We start from the raw sequence: 23,553 nt of genomic DNA on the forward strand, positions 1-23,553 counted from the left end.
CAGTGTAGTGTCTTCAGGGCTGTCCTGGCTGACTGATGTCTGGGGATGCACAGTACTATCCTAGCTGCGGCGTTCTGTGCCACTTGTAGTCTGTTTATGATGTATTTGGGTGCGCCAAGATGCAAGGAGTTACCATAGGCCAGCTGTGACAGCACTAGGGCCTGTTCCATGGTTCTGCACGGGGTTTCAGGAATGAGCCGTAGGATCTTCAGTAGCATTCGCAGTGCTCCAAAGCAAGATCCTTATATTTTTCTAGCTTGTGTCTCCATGGACAAATTTTTGTCCAACCAAATTCCCAGATTCTTTACCTCTGTCTTTGGGACCGGGGGTTCTCCCAGTTCTGGAGGCCAGCTAATCATGTTTCTTGGGACTGTCTTATTACCCAGGAACATGAGCTCTGTTTTTCCTCTGTTCAGGTTTAGGCAACCCTTATTCATCCAATCTGCTACTTGCACCATGCATGGTGCCAGGTTGTAGTGCATGGATTGGGGGCCCTCGGTCACACATAGTATCAGTTGGGTATCGCCCGCGTAAGACACTATTGACAGTCCGAATTGCTGCACTATTTCTGCTAGTGGTTGCATATACAGATTGAATAGTGTTGGACTTAGTGCAGATCCCTGTGGGAATCCACATGACATTTGGAGGGTATCAGAGAGATGCTCACCATCCATTAATTGGAAGGATCTGTTTTCTAGGAATGAGGTTATCCAATTTAATGCAGAGCCTGTGATACCGGCTTCCTTTAGCCTGCGGATCATTGTCTTATGATTCACCATATCAAAGGCGGCGCTGAGATCCAGGAGCAGAATAGCTGCTGTACTTCCCTGGTCTAGGATTCCCTTCAATTCCTCTGTTGCCACCAACAGGGGTGACTGTGCTGTGTTGGGATCGAAAGCCCATTTGAGTGGCATGCAGTATCCTCCTCTAAGTATTGGGACAAGACCTGATTAACGTGTTTTTCGGCTATTTTGTCTAGTAATGGCAGGAGTGAGATTGGTCGGTAGTTCCCTGGTTCTGATGGGTCTAGCTGGGGCTTTTTCAACAGTGGCCGGATTATAGCATGTTTGCAGGTTTGGGGAATGGTCCCCTGTGTAAGGGAGAGTGAGAGTGCTGCGGTTGTTGACCTGTTTTTTTTACCTCCGTGCCTCAAGATGTCTGGTGGCTTCAGGTCTAGAGGGGAGCCAGATTTAATCTTTATCAGAATGGAGGTCATATCTTCTTCACTTAGGTCTGTGAAGTGCTCTAATCTTACCTATGTTTTAATTTCCAAGTTATCAGTATTGCTTGGGTGAGCCTCTCCCTGATTTGAGCTACTGTTTCCTAGCAGGGAATTATCTATGATTTCTACTTTGTTCTTGAAAAAATTCGCCATCTCTGCATCGAGAAATCTGGAAGTGTACAAGCAACTGGAGACCATGGAACCAGGTATCATGGTTAAAGTATCTGAACGGTAGATATGTATCGGATGATGTAGCCTATCTATAAATGGTGGACACTGTGCCAGGCAAGTCTCACCACCCACACCAACATCCCCAACTTGTCAGGCATCCATTCCCATTGCAACTTAACATCAGCTGTTGCCTGTCCACGGTCCATTAGGGCATTGGCACACATGACTTGGTTGTCTTTGAATTAATGTAATTGATTTATTCCACATCTGTGAGGAATTCATTCCGTAACCGATATTTACTAAGCAACTAAATATTGCCTCGATGTAATATATCCGGAGTGGATATAAGAAAAGACACAAAGGAGCTCTTTTACATCACAGCCTTTCAATGTACATGTAACAACTTGTACGAATTCCATTAGTTGGTTCTTAAGACCCTTATTCCTACCGCAATCTAGCACGTTGGTCGGCTAAACGTGACCCGCTTTTTACAGAGAAAGGATCTATGTAATAATATATTCCTTTTTCTCACCTATGAGTATTGTTCGCAACTATATTAAATCATAAGATAACTCGCCAGGAACCGGTGACCGGGTTACTTTCAGAATCCGCTCCGTGTTTTGTCTACGAGCAGCTGACAGCCTGCACGTAGACACCAATTGGGATAACGTCATATAGCCGGCTTCACCCTCGCCTCGCTGTCATTAGCTGCAGAGCGTGAGACGGATACAGACGTCTGTGCGGAGAAAACTATGTAAGTTTTAAAACCATTGGCGCTTAGGCCAGCCACGCTACTTGATTTCTTTTGTAGATGTGTAAGCGTCTTTCAGCGAATTGTTTATAACAATGTTCCCCGTAATAGACTACGTGTGTTTATGTAAAAACCGTAGTGATTTTAAAGTGGTACCGTAATTGAGAAACAATTGGGAAGTTGCTATTTAAAATACCACGCATAAAGGACCCCTTTGTTTCACAGCCTAAAAGCATCTAGTCGGGTCACCCACGGAGTTGGCTTTATGAGTGCCACTCGGTACGAATGACTTTCAACCCTGCACACGTTTGGCTATACGATAGAAGAACACTTGAGATATATTTTCACATGTGCGCAAAACACGCACTTTCTTTTGCTTTGTATAACCACACATTAGTCTACTGTGTAACTGATTAAAATCAATCTAGGCGTTCCAGGTTGGCGCTAATCTCTGCCCTCTCATTTTCAGTAAGTGGCGATCGTTTTGACGGCACCACTCTTTTCCAGTTGAATAATTCACTGTGAAGGTACGTGACCTGTTTACTGTACTTCATTACATGTCGTCATGTACAATAGGGATTTCTAGCGCCTATTTCTGTCGTTTATTGATTACAGAATTCCTGATTAATTCAGATGTCGGCTGAGAACTCTAATGAGAGACAAGGAAATTATAATCCTATACAAATCTGACTCCTAGTGAGCGATAGGATGCCTTCATTGTTCCCTCATTCTTCATACACACATGTCCCTTATGTAAAATTATTTGTACTTACAGGCAGCCAGCCCAACTTTTTGTCCTGAGGAAGACCCGCTCTAGATGCACACAACCCAGCACTACTATATAGGGTCGAAACGTCGACGTGCTCTGTCCAAATTGTCCACGCACTTCCACAATCAGAATTAGGAAATCATGTCCAATTGTGGTTAATGCTCTTGATTTTTGGACTTTGTCTGTATCACTTTATTTTTGTTATTTTTGTTATTTGTGTATATGGCAAATGTGATTTTATGTTAATGAGTTTATGTAAGCACTGAATGTTCTTTGTTGTATTTGTATTATGGTTGGTCAGACCTGTAAATGCACACCTTTTTGAGAGAAAAATTTCCGGACACTGATTATAGAGTAAAAATTAATTTAATTTCTGAATCCTTTCGTTCATGTGTGTACACTTTTTTCGCTCTGTGAATGAATATTTACTTAATGAGATTTAGCATTTATTGCATATTTAACTAAGCTTACCAATTCCCAACAGAACCATCTTTTGCCTTTATCACAAATGCCCAGGTTCTGAGGGTTACTGGGTTACCCCATTATCTTTAATGGATGAATACAACAGCAGATACAATGCAGTAAAGGGCATCCGTGACTACGGAATTGCAACATATCCAGAGGTATAAGAGGGGGATCACCCGTGTGGGTAAAGCTAGGTGGCCTGCGTGTCTCTGTCACCCCTTGACGCCCTTCCCAACCACAGTCCTGCACTCGATGGCCAAGTGCTGCAAGGGGGGATCGGGGAGGGGGGGGGGGGAGAGTCCGGGCTACAGTAGCTTTTTCGTCTCTGTTTGTCTAAAGATTCGCATTAACACCAAGCATTTGGTTTAAGAAAGTGTGCCCCTTTGCCTGGGCCGTGTATCCCTAATATCCTCTGGCCCTCCATTTCCTTGCCATGTTACACAATATCAAACAATGTTGACAAAGACTAAGTGATGGTTCCTCATTCTAATCCTATGGAGCAAATTAAATACCATAGTTAGTCCAGTTTTGATAGGGGAGACGTGGATCTAGAGCTGGAGTTGGATGAGGCGGCCACAGGTGATGAGCGCTGTATCTTCTTTAGGAAATCATCAACCTGTTGGGGGTTGTGGAGAACATACTACTTTCCCTGATGTGTGATCTGGAGTGATACAGGATATAACATAACATAGGGTATGTTCAGGGTTTGCAGCTTCTTTTTTACAGCGGTGAATTTACTTTGCGCGTCTTGCACGTTTTGGGTAAAGTCAGGGTATAATGCAAGGTAGGTGTTCTCGTATTCTACTACTTTTTTTTCTCATGCTAGGTAGTCAACAAACAAGGGAGGTCCACTCCGTATACCAGAACAGCAGGCGATGGGTTTGAGATCCGCTTTGGGTCAGGAGGGGGATCCCGGCCTCCGATTATGTCTCCTATTACACCCGTATCTCAGGTTCTGCTCAAGTGCGGTTAAGTAAGAGGCCGGGCGCGCCCACTGGTCGCCCACCCCACGCAATGTGTGTTCTTCAGTGTATTATGTATTTCAGTACTTTCACTGACTCAAACATGCGGAATATTCATGCATTTATTAAAAGTATGCCTGTTTTTGGTCGCTATCTACATTTTGGACACTAGATTTACACTTTGGAGAAAACGTGGATGGACCTCGCCGATTTTGTAATCCAGATAAGTCACTAAAATACAAAAAGGTTGAAATAGACAGCATACCCACAATCTCTCACCATGCTTGGCAATGCAATCAGTTCCTGGTGTTACAAATTTGACTTTTTCCCTCCCTAAGTAAACATGTTGGTATGAATTGCTTGCCAATCTGTGGTGCTTTTTTTCTAAATCACTGGGGCTATTTGATTGTGTGTACTTATCACATAGGCATTTATTTATTCCTGGCCATAACAAACCTGCACGTGTTGGCAGAAGTGTAAACCTGTGCCCAATAATATAACACATATGGAGATTAAATTAAAGCTTAGGCAATTGTATGAAACCGTCGAATGCAGAATAAAGCATAAAAAGACAGAAAGATGCGCAGAGTTCAAAAACACCATTGTGGTTTGATCACCATAAAGAAAGCATCCCTGTGTCAGAGAAGAGCGCATCTTATAGGTGACCCTTTTCACGGATCGCCATGAGGCTATACCCTACTAAAATACATAAAATGCCCCAGAGACGCCGATGCAAGCAGTACATACTCACTGTGCGTTAAATATAGTTCCACACTGACTATGAATAATAAACCACTATGGAATTTTTAATCCAGGAAACTATGTTATCAGGCCTAAAAGCCTTTCAGCCGCTACCTCTGAGAAATAATTATTTATAACACTCATTCTGTATTTGGAAAAGTGATGCGGTTAGTGTCCTGTTTGCAGCTGCTCATGTGAGACTCAGGGCTGCGGAGGGATTGCTTATGTTGGGTGTTTGTAAGAAAAATGAGTGCACTTTGAAAGTTGGCAGGCCCATGCTAGGGCGCGCTGCCACGTCCATCAGCGGGCACTCTAATTAACCCTGGGCGTAGTTGGCGAAGTAGCACTACGCGAAGCTACGCAAAGTGCACTTCGCACTACGCGAGCTACGCGTAGCACTTCGCGAACTCCGTAGTACCCTGTTCGCACTGTGCAAGATGCCGTTTTCAATGATTGCACAGTGCGGACAAGCATCCGACACTGTGCAATCATTGAAAACGGCATCTTGCACAGTGCGAGCTGTAGTTTTCTGCCGCTCGAGTAGATTTCTACTCGAGCAGCAGCTTTCTCGATGCGGACTGGTAGTTTCTCATCGCGAGCGGACGCGAGCATACACGACCACTCGCAATGAGAAACCTGACCTCCCCACGTTGAGAATCTCGCCGGGATGTTTATTTTCCATGCTCGCGATCGGCAACTTGATGTTGCTGATCGCGAACAAGGAAAAAGTCTCGCCGGGATGTAATTTTGCTTGCTCGCCGTCGCCAACTTGATGTTGAGGACCGCGAGCAAGCAAAAAATGACAGCTGCACTACGCAACGCTACGCTACGCATGTTTGCACTGTGCTACGTGCAATTTGCGTAGTGCGAAGTAGCACAAACTTCGCAAACTACGCGAGCGTAGCGTAGTGTTTTTCCCAGGCTTAACTCTAATGAGAAGTGGCACTGTCTCTTGCTGGTGATGCCGAGCATTGCAGTTCTCCAACCTGGCAGATATAGGGCATATGCCTTTGTAATGCAGGAAAGAGTGCCCTGGGGATTGGTTCTCACTGGCTTTTAGTGGATTTCGGGTGAAGAGGAAGATATCTATATTCATATGCAAAGAGCTAGAAAAAACACATTGGGCTGCAGGGGAGAACGGGTGGGGGCGGAGTAGAGGAAGAGGAGGACTGCTTTTCATTCAATCCGGTTTTCAGGTCGAGTATCAGCGAGCATGCACTGTCTGCAAGACCTTTTGAAGTCAATATATCGTGTGTAATCCCTCCTTCTGCTTACCAAAGGCTGACTCCTGCGTCAGTCTTCTTTGCAGGCTCCTCATTGGTTGGTGCTCCAGATACATCACTTCCGTATTTCGCTTTGGAGCACCGGCCAACTACAGTTTCTTTATGTTGCAATTGTTAATATATTCCTTTAGGGACTACTTTTTTATTTCCTACTCAGGACATCTGGGGTCAGATTCATTAAAGTTTTGCTTTAATTCATCATTTTAAAACATACATCCGTGGAGGGAACAGGCTCTGCCACTCACAAACACACAGGCATCATGGTTCAGCAGTACACACAGGCAGAATGGTTATTCTATATCAAAGGAATCCCTTAGCCCTCATGGGTGCAGTTTCAGCAGCACACCGGTTCTTGGTGCTGATCTGCTGGTTACAGATGGGGAACGTCGACATGGAAGGTGAGTCTAGGGAGAACGAGGATTTGTATTTGTGCTTGTGCACCAGACTGTGTACATCACAGCGTGTCATGTGTGAACACAACACTGTATTATTATAATCTGTTTACAGCTTTCTTTGTATGACAATGTGTGTGAAGCGTACACTACTACACTAAAGCATTGTGGTCCGTGGCCCTCAGGGTCAAACGCTAGTGATGAAAGGTAATCAAGAATGCTGCAACCAGCCCCACAAGTTACACACTACTTCACACTTATTAAAGAGAGAGACAGAAACAAGCCATACAGGTGACTAGCTTGCAGGACTGCAGTAACACTGTAGGCACTGCCCCAGCTCTGTATACTCACCTCGTCATCCGCACCAAAGACAGGGTAGAACCCAGAGTGATGAATGCACTAGGTGAGACCATCCCTGAATTCTTCCTAACACCCACTTACTCTGCAGGCACACACTTGAAGTGTTCAGAACTGGATGCCTACCTGTAGACCCTCCTAACTAGAACCGTAGTCATTGCTGGACCTCCAAATTCCCCTTTGTAGCAGGTGTTACCATCTAGTCAAACCACAAGCGCCACTGTTTGCTAGAAAGCAGAGTCGCCCCTAATGAAATGCACAGGTAGCCATTTTTAGGTCCCGCCTAGGCAGCGCTTGTGGTGTCTCTGCGAGACTTGCTGTCTTCAGTATGCGGGCTTTGAAAGCTCAGCCCATTTTCAAGGACTGCCCCTGTTACATGTGTTGTTACTAAGAACTTGTGAGCACTGTTTCTTTCTTTAAGCTGGAGCACTGGAGACCAGTGCTCCTGGTTTACAGAGCTCTGTTGTAAACAGAGCTGTAAATCTTGCTCTTATCTTGCCACGTTTGCTGTGCATTCAAAGACCGAGGTCTGATTTGGCTACATCTGCCTCTTCCTCCCTCTTGCTTTTGAAACGCATGGCCTGGCGACACTGTCCCTGCCTTCCTATGGCTGCAACCTCATCTGTCTCAGAGCTCAACAAGAATTTGCAATGCAATAGGTCTCGAATTTGCGAAAGTTTGAGCTATTGACATTGTAAATGACAATGCCTTTTATTTATATGTTTTGAAAACCTGCAAGGGGTGCGTAAACATGCCCTTTGTACTTTTAGTCCTTGCTCACGAGAAGCAAGGTTGGCAGTAACAGCTCCTCTTTTACTGTCAGACGCGCTTTCTTAAACAAGGACGATAAGTACAAAGTGCGTAGTTACACACCGCTTACAGGTTTTCAAAACACATAAGTAAAAGGCATTGTGATTTACAATGCCAATAGCCCAAACTCTCGCAAATGTGAGACCTATTGCATTCCAAATGCTTGTTTTGAGAATCTGGTCACCCTATGTAAATTTCAGTTTTGGATTGCAAACGGGACTAATCTATCCAAGGTGAAAGGCTGGGTTGTATTTTGCCTTGTTTACAAGAGTGACAAGAGTTAAGTGCTTAACCCCTTCAGTGCCCATGATGAGATAGTCTCGTCATGGAGCGCGGTTGCGCTGTGCCCATGACGAGACTATCTCGTCATGAACCCCGCCCGCTAATGCAACGCCCGGCACAGGGCGGGGAAAGGGCGGGGCACTGAAGAGGTTAAAGAAAATAGGCATTCACACTGCTGCAGAGGATTTTAGCAGTCGTGCAACTATCTCGGGAGACTGTCTTTCCACAGGCAGGGAAGAAGTGTCAGCAGCTCCCCTCTACCTCACATAGCCATCACACCAGCGCTAGTGGGCACCCAACCCCGAAGTCAAAAGCAGAGACCACCAAGAATTATTACAAGGGCCACCAGAACTACTCGGTTTGTGGCCGTCGCGTTTTCCAATAATCATAGATTAGTCGCATTTCCACATAATTCACCATCTGCTACATAATCTGCAAAGTTTAACAAAAAGAATATCTAGTTCAAATGTCTAAAAAGTGTACTGAAAATGAGAAGATAAGTGTTGCTGCGCAGTGGAAGGCCCTTCGCAAAGGTTGATTGGTTACCATGCTGTAGCTTGTTGTTGTATTTGAGTGTCAGTCAGGTACTATTGAGCTCAAACCTTTGCCTAGATAGTGGGCATATGTGTAAAATTACAACATTATGGAACAAATACAATCAGAAAACGTGCAGCAATATGGTTCATAATGTGACATTTTTTCAACATAATTTAGTCAACATTACATGTTAATTATCCTCCCCTGCCGCACAATTCATGTGGCCCTGGTTCTAGCCAAGAGACCTACGTTCTATGCACCCAATAGTTATAGTGCCATCTGCACTGTCCCGTGACCACCCCCACTAACTGCAAGCACTTCCGCTGCAAACCTACTAACCTCTGCACACCACAGGCACTTCCTTGGAGTAAAAGAGCACAACAACTCACAATGGCAAAAATAAGACCAAGTCAGTTGCAATGGTGTTCGGCCTTGCTCCAGACTTGGATGTGGTAAGAGCTGTGCTCAGGCAATGAGTTTCCTAGGTCGGTATCCTCCGCTAGGACTGAAGACATCTGACAGATACAAGGAGCACAAACTGTTGAATGATGCACATGGAGGCTGCACACACTTTGCCACTTTTAAGATGTAGGAACTATGTAATATGTGAAAACAAAAGGGATTTGCACTTTGCAAGGGATCCTCTGAATTCCGGGGAAATGGCAACATCCAGAGAGAAATCCACTAGCAGGATCTATGCATCAGCTTAGAATCCTGAGAGGACCTACGGTTGTAGATGGTGGAGACTAGCAGTTGTATGTTCCTACATAGATTACTGCTACACTGGGTACTACACTATAAGCCGCTACATCGAACAATGTCTACATCAACCAGGTTTGCATATCATAAAATTAGCCCTACATTTACTCCAAGACATCAGCAGTGCACCTACATGGTCCCAAGCTCTAAACCTACTTCTGTCATTGCCACTTATCCTAACCCAAGAACGTACACTCCCCCAACCCCTAAGTCAAGCTCACCCTACTTGTAATCCTAACGATAAACTCTAAACTAGCCCTAAACCAAACTGTAAACGCCATAAAAATGTACCTACCCCTAACCTTACATTTAAAGGCTACCCTAAACCTAACCCTAAAGTTAACCATAACAATGCATCTATCCCTAAACCCAAGTGGAGGCCTATTCCAGAGGTATTTTTAATTAATGCTACTTAAACTTAAGCTAAACTGACACGTGTTCGTTGTATTGCATTCCTCCTCATTTATGTGTATCATACTTTGTTTCCTTGGAAGCAGTCTGTACGCAGACGGTTCTGGAACAAAGGGTCTTTTCTTCCTTATTGCAGCAAGCCTGGCTGCTGTGCTTTAGAGATCCTTCAGGGAGGTTTTCTGGGGGTGATAGCTGACATTCCTGTCTTGAAATCTAGGTACCGCTGGCATTGCCCTGCTTGCTACCACTGGTCTCGGGGTTCCCCTAAGCCTTCCTCCATCCTCAGCAGCAAATAGAAGGGTTTGAGAGACAAAGGATGGGCAGGGGTGGTCACCCCTATATCATCAGTGTGAGAAGTTGGCCTTGTATATGCTGTCCACTAGTTATAGTGGGCACCCAGTACCAGTCCAAACAACCCCTTATTGGTTATAGGTTAAAGACAACCTTTAATTAAAGCTATCCTAGTGGTAGCTGTGGAGAGCAGCCTTCAGGCTAAGTCTTGAAGGAATGTAAAGCAGCTTGTTTTACCAGTCTATAATCTCTTGAGTGCCTAAATAAAAGACATCCACAACAGGTATATATATAAAATATATGTATGTATTACTAAACACAGCCTCCTAGTCTCTTTATGAGACTAGAGGTCAAAACACATAAGTTGCACTTCGAATATTACAGTAAAATAGCACAAATACACGTCAGGCCCTAGGGGCGAGCCAAACCATATACTAAAATAGTGGTATAAGAACCACGACTTAACTAGACACAAGGCATAGAGCCTGTAGAATCGCTGGGACCCCAAGGAACCACCAAAGGTAGTGACACAGGGGACCCACGGGGGCCGTGTGCAGTGTGAGAACACAGCCGCGAGCTCCCGTTAGCTTCTATGGGGAAAGTTGCTGTTAGATTTTTAAAGATTAGGGACACTTAGAAGTGAATCAGGACCAAACCCTTTGGGACTTAGGAAGTTCTAGGGCCAACACCCACGGGAGCACCGGAGTACTCGTGTTACCTCACCCAGGGAAGCCGGGTGCATAGGTGTCAAATGGCGTCGGGTCGCGTCGTCGATTTCAATGGAAGCTGGCAAAGAAGTGCTGCTGCCGGGAAGATGCGAAGTGTCCGAAGAGATCCAAGCCTGGATCGAAGATGAGAAGAACCTGAAAGCAGACGGGACAGAGTCTGGGTCACTAGCCAGTGACCAGGAAGGCGATAGGCAGATGCCGACCAATGTCGGGTGATTTCAGGTGAAGAAGGTAAAGCTTGACTCTTCAGCCACGAAGACTAGGAGGTGTCGAGGATAACCAGGAGCTGGATTCGAGCTGTCATACAAAGGATGTCGAGTGCTGCAGTGTTGGTGCCCGGATTGGACACAACAAGCCTTGGCAACAGCAACCCACGCAGAAACAAGAAAGATGCTTCGGTGCAGACCAGCAAGGTCTGTGGCACTCACCACTTGGTATGGAGTCGGGGCACGTCTGGAGCAAGCAGGGAAGCCCAAGGAAATTCAAAGTTACCCCCTCCGGGACCCACCAGTCGATGGATGAGGGATCACGAAGGGACCTCAAGACAAAACACAAAATGGTGGCCCACGGATCACTCGGGGTGACTATGCCAACAATCTTCAGTGGATTCTGTGCTTGAGGTAGGGGCTACAAGTCAGCCCAAGCACAACTTCAGGAAACGTCGAGCAGTCAATGCACTTGCAAAAGTGCACGGTGACCAGGAGTTCCAGTTCCAAGCTACTCACGAGGGCTGCGGGTCTCAGCTTTGCTGGGGACTCGGGTTGGCCTCTGAGATATCTGGAAATCCTCTTCCTGGGCTGCAAATTCGTCGGAGTCCGGCAGGAGTTTCGGAAATTCAGACCGGCAAAATGCTTTGTTGGTGCCTGCCAAGCAGGGGAGTCACTCCTTGACCCCAAGGGAGATTTCTTCAGTCCTCTAGTCTTTAGTAGAGCGTCGAAGTTCCAGGATTCAGCTTCAGAGTTTCATCCAGGGATATCTAAAGTTCTGGTTACAGAGGTTCCTTTCTTATACCTAAGGAAGGGGTTGAACTAGCTCTGGGGACCCACCTATGGGAGGGTTTGGAAAGAGGGGTGGCTACACCCATTTCCTTTGTCCAGTTTCTCACCAGAGCAGGGGCTGGAAGCCTCTGAACCGGTTTGAGCTGGACTATGCACAGGGACACCAAATGTGCCCCCAGTGCAGCACATCAACACACTCTGAGAGTGCTCCCACCCAGCCCCAATACATATAAACCTGTCTGGGAGGTGGTTACACCTCCTTGTGACAGGAAACCTATTGTCCAGGCCTCCCCTGCCGGAGTTTTGGTCAGCAGCAGGAGGCCGGACCCGTGTCTGTGGCTGCAGCATCCATTTTGTGATGCCAGGGCTCTGTTAAGTATCTACCGGGTAACCCAGTACTGCCATGTCTCTCCCTCTAGAAGGGTGGGATCATACTCCCACACCAGTTACTGGTGTGGGGGTATGATTCCAAGGTGTTTGACACCAAACACAACATGATTCCGTGCAGCCAGTCCAAAGTTAGCATTTACCGTTTGGTTATAATGCACTTAAGAGTATATGGTCCGGCTGCACCACTGACAACCCCAGAAAAGAGATTCCGAAGGCTGCAGAGGGGCTCAGCTCATGCTTGGGCACCCTCTCACATATAACCAAGCACCCTGCCTTCAGGATTGATAAGGCCTGCCATAGGGGTGACTGGTAGGCTTGTATGTGCAGTGTTAGTTGAGGTATAGTGAACCTATACCTCAGTAAGGGGTGCATGCACCACCTTACCCAGGCTGTAGTAGCAGACCTGTGGTGGCATTTTGGGTGGCTTTCCAGGGGTGGCATAATACATGCTTCAGCCCCTGGTAGGCCTCTGGGGTACCTATGTCCTGGGTACATAGTATACCATATACTAGGGACTCACAAGGGTACCTCAGGATCCAATCTGTGGTGTACCTAAAGTACATGCAATCAATTTAGAAAGGAAGCATCTAGGCTGGGGCTCTTAATAGCAGGGTCCCAGCCAGACTAAAGTCGAAAAACAGTGAAACACCAGCAAAAAGTGGGGGTGAACATGTGAAGCAGATCCTACTCTCCTACACAACCCCTTCTCCCCAAACGCAGGGACATTAAACTAACTTTGACCAGTTCAGTCTTCATGTTCTATGTGGAAATATCTGGAGAGTCCATTTGCATTGGCATGGTTACCCCCAGGTCTATGTTCCACTGTATAGTCCATCCCCTGTAGGGAAATGGACTACCTGAGAAGTTTCGGGTTTTCACCCTTCATCTGTTTTAGCCATAAGAGGGGCTTATGGTCTGCCTGAACAATGAAGTGAGTACCATACAAGTATGGCCTCAACTTCTTCAGAGCCCAAACCACAGAAAAGGCCTCCCTTTCAATGGCTGACCAACGTTTCTTTCTCTCTGGGGGTTAACCTTCTGCTTATGAAAGCTACTGGTTGATCCTGACCTTCATCATTCAACTGTGACAGTACAGCCCCTACCCCCAACTCAGATGCATCTGCTTCGACAATGAACTTTTTGGAGTAGTCAGGACTTTGCAGAATGGGAGCAGTGCACATGGCCTGCTTCAGGTCATCAAATGCCTTTTGACAGCTAACTGTCCACTGAACCTTTTTGGGAATTTTCTTAAATGTTAAGTCATTCAGGGGTGTCACTATTGATCCATACCCCTTGACAAATCTTCTGTAGTACCCAGTCAGGCCTAAGAAGGCTCTGATCTGAGTCTGGGTGGTTGGAGCAACCCAGTCCATTATGGTCTGGAGTTTGCTCTGCAATGGTTGAACCTGGCCTCCACCTACAAGGTGGCCCAGGTACACAACCTAACTCTGCCCTATCTGACACTCAGTGGCCTATCTAGATATGCTGCACCATAGTCTTCCAGGCCTGTAAGGACTTGATTCACCAACCTTTGGAAAGTGGCAGGTGCATTCGTCAAACCAAAGGGCATTACCACAAATTGATAGTGCCCAATAGGGGTAGAAATGCTGTCTTTGGCATTGTATCATTAGCTAGTCAGGTCAAATGTGCTTAGAAACTTGGCTGAGGCCAAAGTATCTATTAGCTCATCTGCCCTGGGGAAGGGATGAGCATCAGTCCTAGTGACTGCATTGAGACCCCTGTAATCCACACAAAACCACATCTCTCTCTTGCCATCTTTGGTGTGAGGTTTAGGTACCAGGACTACTGGACTAGCCCAAGGGCTATCTGAGGGTTTAATGACTCCCAAATCCAACATCTTTTGGACTTCTGTCCTTATACAGTCCCTGACATGGTTAGGTTGCCTGTAGATCTTATTATTCACAGGCAGACTGTCCCCAGTGTCCACTTCATGAGTGCACCAGGTAGTCTGACTTGGAGTCAGAGAAAACAAATGTCTGACCTGGCTGAGAAGTTTTCTGCAGTCAGTTTGTTGCTGGACAGTGAGGCTGCCTGTCAAGCCTACACCATCAACTGACCCATCATCAGGGTTCTGAGAAAGCAGGTCAGGGAGTGGGTCACTCTCGTCCTCCTGTCCTTCATCAGTAGCCATGAGCAAGCCCAGGTCTGCCCTGTCAACATATGGTTTAAGTCTGTTGACTTGAAGTACCCTGTGGGGACTCCCAGGGGTTCCAAAGTCTACCAAGTAGGTGACCTCCCCTTTCTGTTCAACAATTGTATGGGGGCCACTCCATTTGTCCTGGATGGCTACTGGGGCCACAGGCTCCAACACCCACACTTTCTGTCCTGGCTGGTAAAAAGTCAGTACAGCGTTTTGGTCATGCCTTTTGTAATTCCTGGCTAGCCTCAAGGTTTTTGGTTGCCTTTTTCATATACTCAGCCATCCTGGAGCGGAGACCAAGTACATAGTCCACTATTTCCTGTTTAGGGGGTTTGAGAGGTAACTCCCATCCTTCCTTCACCAGACACAAAGGACCCCTAACAGGATGGCCAAACAAAAGTTCAAAAGGGCTGTAACCAACCCCCTTTTGTGGCACCTCCCTGTAGGCAAACATAAGGCGGGGTAAAAGGATGTCCCATCTGCGCCTAAGTTTCTCTGGGAGACCCTTAATTATCCCCTTTAAGGTTGAATCTTTCAACCAAACCTTTGCATTGTGGGTGATAGGGTGTGGTGAACTTGTAGTTCACTCCTCACTCCTTCCACGTAACAGTCGAGTAACTAGACATGAAGTTTGCATCCCTGTCAGATACTACCTCCTTAGGAAAGCCTACTCTTGAGAATACACCCCAGAGAGCTCTTGCCACCACAGGTGCTGTAGTGGTCCTAAGGGGAATGGCTTCTGGGTGCCTGGTGGCCCACCACCACCAGTATAAACCTGTGCCCAGGTGCTGTTTGAGGATCCATGGGACCAACAGTGTCAATCTCCACCCTCTCAAAGGGAACCCCCACCACAGGTAGTGGTATCAGGGGGGGCTTTGTGGTTCCACCTGCCTTGCCACTGGCTTGGCAGGTCACACAGGAGCGACACAACTCCTTAGTGTCTTCAGACATGTGGGGCCAGTGAAAGTGAGGGACAATTCTGTCCCAAGTCTTGATCTGGCCCAGGTGTCCTGCTAGGGGAATATCATGGGCTAGTGTCAATAGGAAGCCCCTAAGCTTCAGAGGTATAACCAACCTCCTGGATCCACCAGGCTTGGGGTCGCTACTCTCTGAGTAAAGGAGTCCATTATCCTAATATATCTTATGGGTGCCACTAGTATTCCCAGCAGCCTCATCAGCAGCTTGTTTTCTGAGGGGTTCAAGAGAGGGGCAGGGTTTCTGTTCCTGGCTCAGATCAGACCTGGAAGGCCCCCCTGTCCCCATAGAACTCAACCTGGTCAGGTTCAAGCTCCTCTGGGACAGTTCCTTCTTCAGGCTCAAGATCATCTCCCTGAGGAGACTGATCTGCATTCTGAGTCAAGGGGGAAGGCACTGCCATAACCCTACTGCTCCTCCTCTTGGGAGGCACCTGATCCATTATTCCAGAATCCAGGGCCTGTCCAGTGTTAGACATTTGGGCCTGTGACCTAGTCACAGCAAGACATGAGCAGGGATCCCTAACATTTCTGCATGTGTCCTGAGCTCCCCTTCAGCCCAAGCTGAAGTTTCTAGATCATTGCCAAGCAAGCACTGTACTGGTAGGTCTGCACTTACCACAACCTTCTTAAAGTCAGTTTCTCCTCCCCAGGAGAAGTTAACAACTGCCAGTGAATTGTCTGTTCTGACATTGCTAGCATTGGTCACTTGGTACATTTCACCAAGTATAGTCTGCCCAGTATCCACAAGATCTTTTGTCACCATTGTGACACTTGCTCCTGTGTCCCTGAATGCCAAAGCATCTTTTCCATTTATCAAAGGCTGGTGTCTGTTTTTGCCCAAGTTACTGGGACTCACAAAGGATGACATATCCATGCCTCCATCACAGACTAGAACAGCCAGAGTCCATCTCAGAACCCATGGTCAACCCTACTACATCCTTATTCTGGACATTACCACCACCAATTGTAGCTGTACTAGGGGGAACAGTTGCCTTTAGGGGCAATGGTGGCTGGAGTAGATTCTTTGAACTTGGTGTAGTCACTGGTCCAGTGGGTTTTCTGCTTACAGATTTTGCACCAGGGTTTCTTTTGGCCTTGTCCCTTGTTAGATTGTGAACCCCCACCCGAAGAAGGTATTTGGGGCCGTTGTGAAGACTTTTGGTCTTTACCTTTCTCCCCACCCTTGTCAGAGTTTTTAGGATCTTGCTTCTTGGGTTCACCACCTTGGTTCTGTACCTTCTGCCTCACCCTGGTTCTGACCCACTTGTCTGCCTTCTTTCCCAATTCTTGGCGAGAGGTCAGATCTGAGTCCACCAGGTACTTGTGCAACAGCTGATTCTGACAATTATTAAGGATCTGCTCCCTCATAATTAAATTGTACAATCCTTGAAAGTCATACACTTTGCTGCCAAGTAACCAACCTCCCAGAGCCTTAGTAGCACAATCTACAAAGTCTACCCAGTCTTGATTCTGTGCCTTTTGGGTATCCCTGAACTTTAACCTGTATTGCTCAGTGGTTATGCCAAACCCATCAATCAAGGCATTCTTCAGACTGTTGAAGTTATCTGCCTCCTCCTCTTTAACAGTGAGAAGCTTATCTCTATCTTTGTCTGCAAAGGAGAGCCATAAGATTGCTGCCCACTGCTCCTGGGGAACCCTTTGAACTTTACAGGCCCTTTCCAGTGCAGTTATCCATTTGTGGATGTCATCCCTACTCTGGTAGGGAGGGACAATCTTATTCAGGTTTCTATGGCCATAAGACCTCTCCCTATCTCTAGGGATGTTGCTGCCACCATGGGACTCTAGTCCCAACTTTTTTCTAGCTCTGTAGAGCTCTAGGGCCTCCTTATCTAGGGCTACCTGCCTCTTTCTGATTTCCAGCTTAGCTTCCTCATACTTAAGCAGTCTCTCCCTCCTCTCCTGAGAGGTTTCCCTCCTATGAGAGGAAATAGAGGTCCCTATGGATGAGTAAGAATGGTTAGACTCCACTGAGGGAGATCTAGACCTTCTAGACCCACCACCAACCCTTCCAGGAGAGACAAAGAGGGGTCAATAGTGGTCCTCTCGATCACCTTTTAGGGGAATTGGATTTTCAAGGTCCAGATCATTGTCATCTGCCTGGCCAGCCACAGAGGGAGTCGCTCCCCTAGGCCCTTCCTCTGGTGCTGTCCCACCCATTCTGCCTACCCCTTCAGACCCTATAGGTCTTCTGAGATCATCCAGCCTGAGTACCTCTATGAGATGCTGGGTGGTTGGACTTTTGCCTGTCTTCAGTTTCTTAGCTGTGCATAATGCTCTCAGTTCCAAGAATGGGAGGTTATCATACTTGGAAACTAGACGCCCATTGGCTTCTGGCAGGGACCGACTGGTTCCTGGTCTTGAAGACATTACTAGTGAGGTGTGGTGTATTGCACTACCTACTCTAGTGTGGCCTACTAAACTCTCTTGAGTTGTAGAAAGGGTGTGCTAAGCCCTTAACACACAACTCTAAGTTCAGTAGAACTTACTGTATTCTAAAGCTTGTATTATATGTACCTAGGGTACCTTTAGTGGTTTTCAGTTAGTCACTCAATTGAGATTATCTGGTAAAACAATAGCAAGCTGGAATCCCACACGCTGCACACCAATGTGAGAAGGTGGCCTGGTATATGCTGTCCACTAGTTATAGTGGGCACCCTGTACCAGTCCAAACAACCCCTTAATGGCCATAGGTTAAAGACAACCTTTATTGAAAGCTATCCTAGTGGTAGCTATGGAGAGCAGCCTTCAGGCTAAGTCTTGAAGGAATGTAAAGCAGCTTGTTTTACCAGTCTATAATCTCTTGAGTGCCTAAATGAAAGACATCCACTCCAGGTATATATATAAAATATATGTATTTATTACTAAACACACCCTCCTAGTCTCTTTATGAGACTAGAGGTCAAAACACATAAGTTACACTTCGAATATTACAGTAAAATAGCACAAATACATGTCAGGCCCTAGGGGCGAGACAAACCATATACTGAAATAGTGGTATAAGAACCACGACTTAACTAGACCCAAGGCCTAGAGCCTGTAGAACCGCTGGGACCCCAAGGAACCACCCAAGGTAGTGACACAGGGGACCCATGGGGGCCGTGTGCAGTGTGAGAACACAGCCGCGAGCTCCCGTTAGCTTCTATGGGGAAAGTCGCTTTTAGATTTTTAAGGATTAGGGACACTTAGAAGTGAATTAGGACCAAACCCTTTGGGACTTAGGAAGTTCTAGGGCCAACACCCATGGGAGCACCGGAGTACTCGTGTTACCTAACCCAGGGAAGCCGGGTGCATAGGTGTCAAATGGTGTCGGGTCGCGTCGTCGATTTCAATGGAAGCTGGCAAAGAAGTGCTGCTGCCGGGAAGATGCGAAGTGTCCGCAGAGATCCAAGCCTGGATCAAAGATGAGAAGAACCTGAAAGCAGACGGGACAGAGTCTGGGTCACTAGCCAGTGACCAGGAAGGCGATAGGCAGATGCCCACCGATGTCGGGTGATTTCAGGTGAAGAAGGTGAAGCTTGACTCTTCAGCCACGAGGACCAGGAGGCGTTGAGGACGACTAGGAGCTGGATTCAAGCTGTCCCACGAAGGATGTTGGTGCCCGGATTGGACCCAACAAGCCTTGGCAACAGCAACCCACGCAGAAACGAGGAAGATGCTTCGGTGCAGACTAGCAAGGTCTGTGGCACTCACCACTTGTTAGGGAGTCGGGGCACGTCTGGAGCAACCAGGGAAGCCCAAGGAAATTCAAAGTTACCCCCTCAGGGACCCACCAGTCGACGGACCAGGGATCGCGAAGGGACCTCGAGACGAAACACAAAATGGCGGCCCACGGGTCACTCGGGGTGACTTGGCCGACAATCTTCAGTGGATTCTGTGCTCGAGGTAGGGGCTACAAGTCAGCCCAAGCACAACTTCAGGAGACATCGAGAAGTCAATGCACTTGCAAACGTGCACGGTGACCAGGAGTTCCGGTTCCACGCTACTCACGAGGGCTGCGGGTCTCAGCTTTGCTGGGGACTCGGGTCAGCCTCTGAGATGTCTGGAAATCCTCTTCCTGGGCTGTAAATACTTCGGAGTCCTGCAGGAGCTTCGGAAATGCAGACCGGCAAAATGCTTCATTGGGGCCTGCCAAGCAGGGGAGTCACTCCTTGACCCCAAGGGAGATTTCTTCAGTTCTCTAGTCTTTAGTAGCGCGTCGAAGTTCCAGGATTCAGCTTCAGAGTCTAATCCAGGGATCTCTAAAGTTCTGGTTACAGAGGTTCCTTACTTATACCTAAGGAATGGGTTGACCTAGCTCTGGGGACCCACCTATGGGAGGGTTTGGAAAGAGGGGTGGCTACACCCATTTCCTTTGTCCAGTTTCGCGCCAGAGCAAGGTCTGGAAGCCCCTGAACCAGTTTGAGCTGGACTATGCACAGGGACAACAAATGTGCCCCCAGTGCAGGACTTCAAAGCACTCTGAGAGTGCTCCCACCCAACCCCAATACACATAAGCCTGTCTGGGAGGTGGTTACACCTCCTTGCAACAGGAAACTTATTGCCCAGGCCTCCCCTGCCGGAGTTTCGGTCAGCAGCAGGAGGCCGGACCCGTGTCTGTGGCTGCAGCATCCATTTTGTGATGCCAGGGCTCTGTTAAGTTTCTACTGGGTAACCCAGTACTGCCATGTCTCTCCCTCTAGAAGGGTGGGATCATACTCCGATACCAGTTACTGGTGTGGGGGTATGATTCCAAGGTGTTTGACACCAAACACGACATGTTTCCGTGCAGCCAGTCCAAAGTTAGCATTTACCGTTTGGTTATAATGCACTTAAGAGTATATGGTCAGGCTGCACCATTGACAACCCCGGAGAAGAGATTCTGAAGTCTGCAAAGGCGCTCAGCTTATGCTTGGGCACCCTCTCACATATAACCAAGCACCTTGCCTTCAGGATTGATAAGGCCTGCCATAGGGGTGACTGATAGGTTTGTATGTGCAGTGTTAGGTGAGGTATAATATATAATATATATAATAATAATAATAAAAGGGGCTTGTAAAGCGCATGGTGACGCCATCCCGGCGTGTCCCCGCGCTGTGGAGAAAGTCAGGGCCAGGAGAGGGAAATTAAAGGGAAAACAGATGGGTTTTCAGAAGTTTTCTGAACAAGGTCTCTGAATCCGCTAGTCTGATACTCATGGGGAGAGAGTTCCATTCTTTGGCAGCCATTACACGAAAAGAACAACCACCCATTCTGGCTTTCTTGACGCGGGGAATTTTAAGCAATCCAGTTCCCCCAGAGCGGAGAGTTCTGTTAGGCTCGTAGGGGATAGCCAGATCAGTCATGTAGAGGGGAGCTTTGTGTGAGATGATCCTGAAGCACATTAGAAGTAGTGAACCTATACCTCAGTAAGGGGTGCATGCACCACCTTACCCAGGCTGCAGTAGGAGACCTGTGGTTTCATTTTGGGTGGCTTTCCAGGGGTGGCATAATACATGCTTCAGCCCCTGGTAGGCCTCTGGGGTACCTATGCCCTGGGTACATAGTATACCATATACTAGAGACTCACAAGGGTACCTCAGGATCCAATCTGTGGTGTACCTAAAGTACATGCAATCAATTTAGAGAGGAAGCAGCTAGGCTGGGGCTCTGAATAGCAGGGTCCCAGCCAGACTAAAGTCGAAAAACAGTGAAACACCAGCAAAAAGTGAGGGTAAATATGTGAAGCAGATCCTACTCTCCTACAATCAGGTATTAAAGGCTGCGTGATATTGCAGCTGCTACACTTGGGTGTCTTGAAGCAGTGCTGATGCCTACCTGGCATGTGCACCATCCGGCAGTTGCAGTTCTCCAGCAGGTAGCGGGTTTCACAATCGATGCGGCAGGCGGTGATGCTGTATGTGGTGAAGAACTCCGAGTCGATTGGTGTGGACTTACAGTCTCCCCAGGGAGGCGGAAGGTACATCAGCTGTCATCACAAAAGGGTTAAGGAAACGGGCAGAAGCAGGACAGGAAATATGGACAAAAAGAGCAAAACAAATCGAGACAGAAAGCAAGGCAGAGACAACGAGAAAGAGGAATAAGACAAGGAAATTAAGGATGATAAAGAGACGTACGACCATAGAGAAAAAGTGGAAACGAGAGAAATAGAAAGTGGAAAGTAATGGTGTGATATACAGAAATGAGGGGAGAGAACAGGGATGAGAGATGATTGATAGAGGGAGATAGGTGTGTTGAGGAAAAAAGGGTGCGGTTTGAAAGGGGAGTGACAAATGACAAAGGGGAATGAGAAAAAGGGGAGAGAGAGAAAAAGAAATGGATCTGGAGTGCAAAAGAAAAGCAGGGTTATCGTTGTAAAGAGTGAGAAATAGAAAAGAATGAGAAAAGACAAAACAAAGAATAAAATCAAGAAATGACGAAGAAAGAAAAAGGAAACCAGTGAAAGTGAATAAATGAACAGGGAAAGGAAGAAAGAAACACATAAAATACAGGAAGAACAAAAGTATTATATAAAGAAGGTAGAAGAATCAAAGAAAATCATTAGACAAATGTGTACAAGGTCTGTAATCGTTAAAAATGTTCTCATAGGTTTCTAATCTAGTTGTGGTCAGATTCTCTAAAGAGAAAGATAGGGCTAGAGGGAGGATATGAGGTGGAGTGAAGCGTATATAAAGGCAAAAGGTAACACAGATAACGAGGAAGAGCTGTGATTGGGAGGCAGGAAGCTGAGCTCAATGCCGTCGAAGTAGGATAGGATAGGATATGTGTTTATAAAGCGCTCGAATGCCGTGGCGTCTTGGCGCTAGTGTATGTGGAAGTGGTGCAACCTACGTTACAAGGGCTATATTGAGGCAAACAGCCAGGTCTTTAGTTCTTTCCTAAAAGATTGTCTATTAGACTGAAATCGCATGGCTGTTGGCATTTTATTCCACAACTTTGCTGCACAATTAGTCAGTCAGTCAGTCAAAACCACTTTAATCGATTCATTAAAATCATAAAAGTACATCACAATAATTCATACAAGTAAAAACATTACAAAATACAGTATAAAATGATTCATAAAAGGATCAGCCAAGCCAATAAATGTGCCCCTAACGACAGTATCCAGACTGAGCATCAAGTTTTTTCCTTTTCCTTACCGCAGTTACCAAAAAGTTAGCAATATTAAAAATGATCCATGGGGAGTCAAGAAATTGAAGATACATCAGTGCTGGTTTAACTTGATAAAAACCTCTCCCTTGAAACAATGGTAAAATATACTTTGCTCTAATTACAGTATAGTGATTACAGAATAGGATAAAGTGCGCAGTGTCTTGGATTGAGCTGTCATCGCATTTACAAAGAGCAGCATCTTCTGGTTTGCACCATCCTTGAAAGCTCCCTAGATTAAAATGTATTAGGATAAAACGGAATCTTGTCAACAGCCAGCGGTGAAAATAATTCGAGACTATTTTAAAAATAAGGCTCAATCTGGGGGGAGGTTATTAGTAAAAAATTGGCCCTTACAGACACTTTATTGAGTTCCTCCCCCTCCCGCTCTAAAGACCTTAAATTCAAGAATTGGGTTTTGATCTGGTTAACATCCCCCTTAGTAATTGTTTCTGGGTTGTCATAGATCTCAGGGCGCCCTAGATTATAAAATGTTTTCTTAATATACAGGAGCCACGGGATATCTAATGCTCTATCTAGACCCATACAGTCTTTTAAAATCAGTCGGTTCAGAGAGAGTTCAGGGTTCAACCATATTTTCAACCAAAATAATAAAGGGGCCAGACTAATACGATCAGAAACATAATCCATTCCCAATTCTTGGTGTATTGAGAAGGTGGAAGAAGACTGGGGGACGGAGAGGAGTGAGCGAAAAAATTTATTTTCTACGGTTTGTACACCCTCCGCTTTTTTGTACCCCCAGATAGCGGCACCGTAAATCGCTAAAGCTAGACATTTCGCCCTATAGATGGCAAGAACTGCCTCACATGGTTTGCCGCCCAAACGTCGAGCAAAACTTAATATAGCCGAGGAGGCTCTGCCTACGTTATTCTTCTTAGCTAAAAGCTGAGGGGTCCATGAACACCTATCATCAAACAGGACCCCCAAGT

The 23,553-nt window shown here is 46.6% G+C and overlaps 1 protein-coding gene across 1 annotated transcript in view; it reads right to left on the reverse strand.

Moving 5' to 3' along the window:
- The window catches only part of LOC146789820 (acid-sensing ion channel 1C-like), a 632,040-nt gene that overhangs the window by 302,838 nt on the left and 305,649 nt on the right, over positions 1-23,553 (reverse strand). Inside the window, exon 4 of the mRNA XM_085632177.1 lies at positions 21,272-21,422. Within this exon, the coding sequence (XP_085488303.1) occupies positions 21,272-21,422 (151 nt within the window). The remainder of the gene's footprint in view (positions 1-21,271; positions 21,423-23,553) is intronic.

This window comes from Triturus cristatus, chromosome 10, assembly GCF_964204655.1.
Source record: "Triturus cristatus chromosome 10, aTriCri1.1, whole genome shotgun sequence".
Lineage (NCBI taxonomy): Eukaryota > Metazoa > Chordata > Amphibia > Caudata > Salamandridae > Triturus > Triturus cristatus.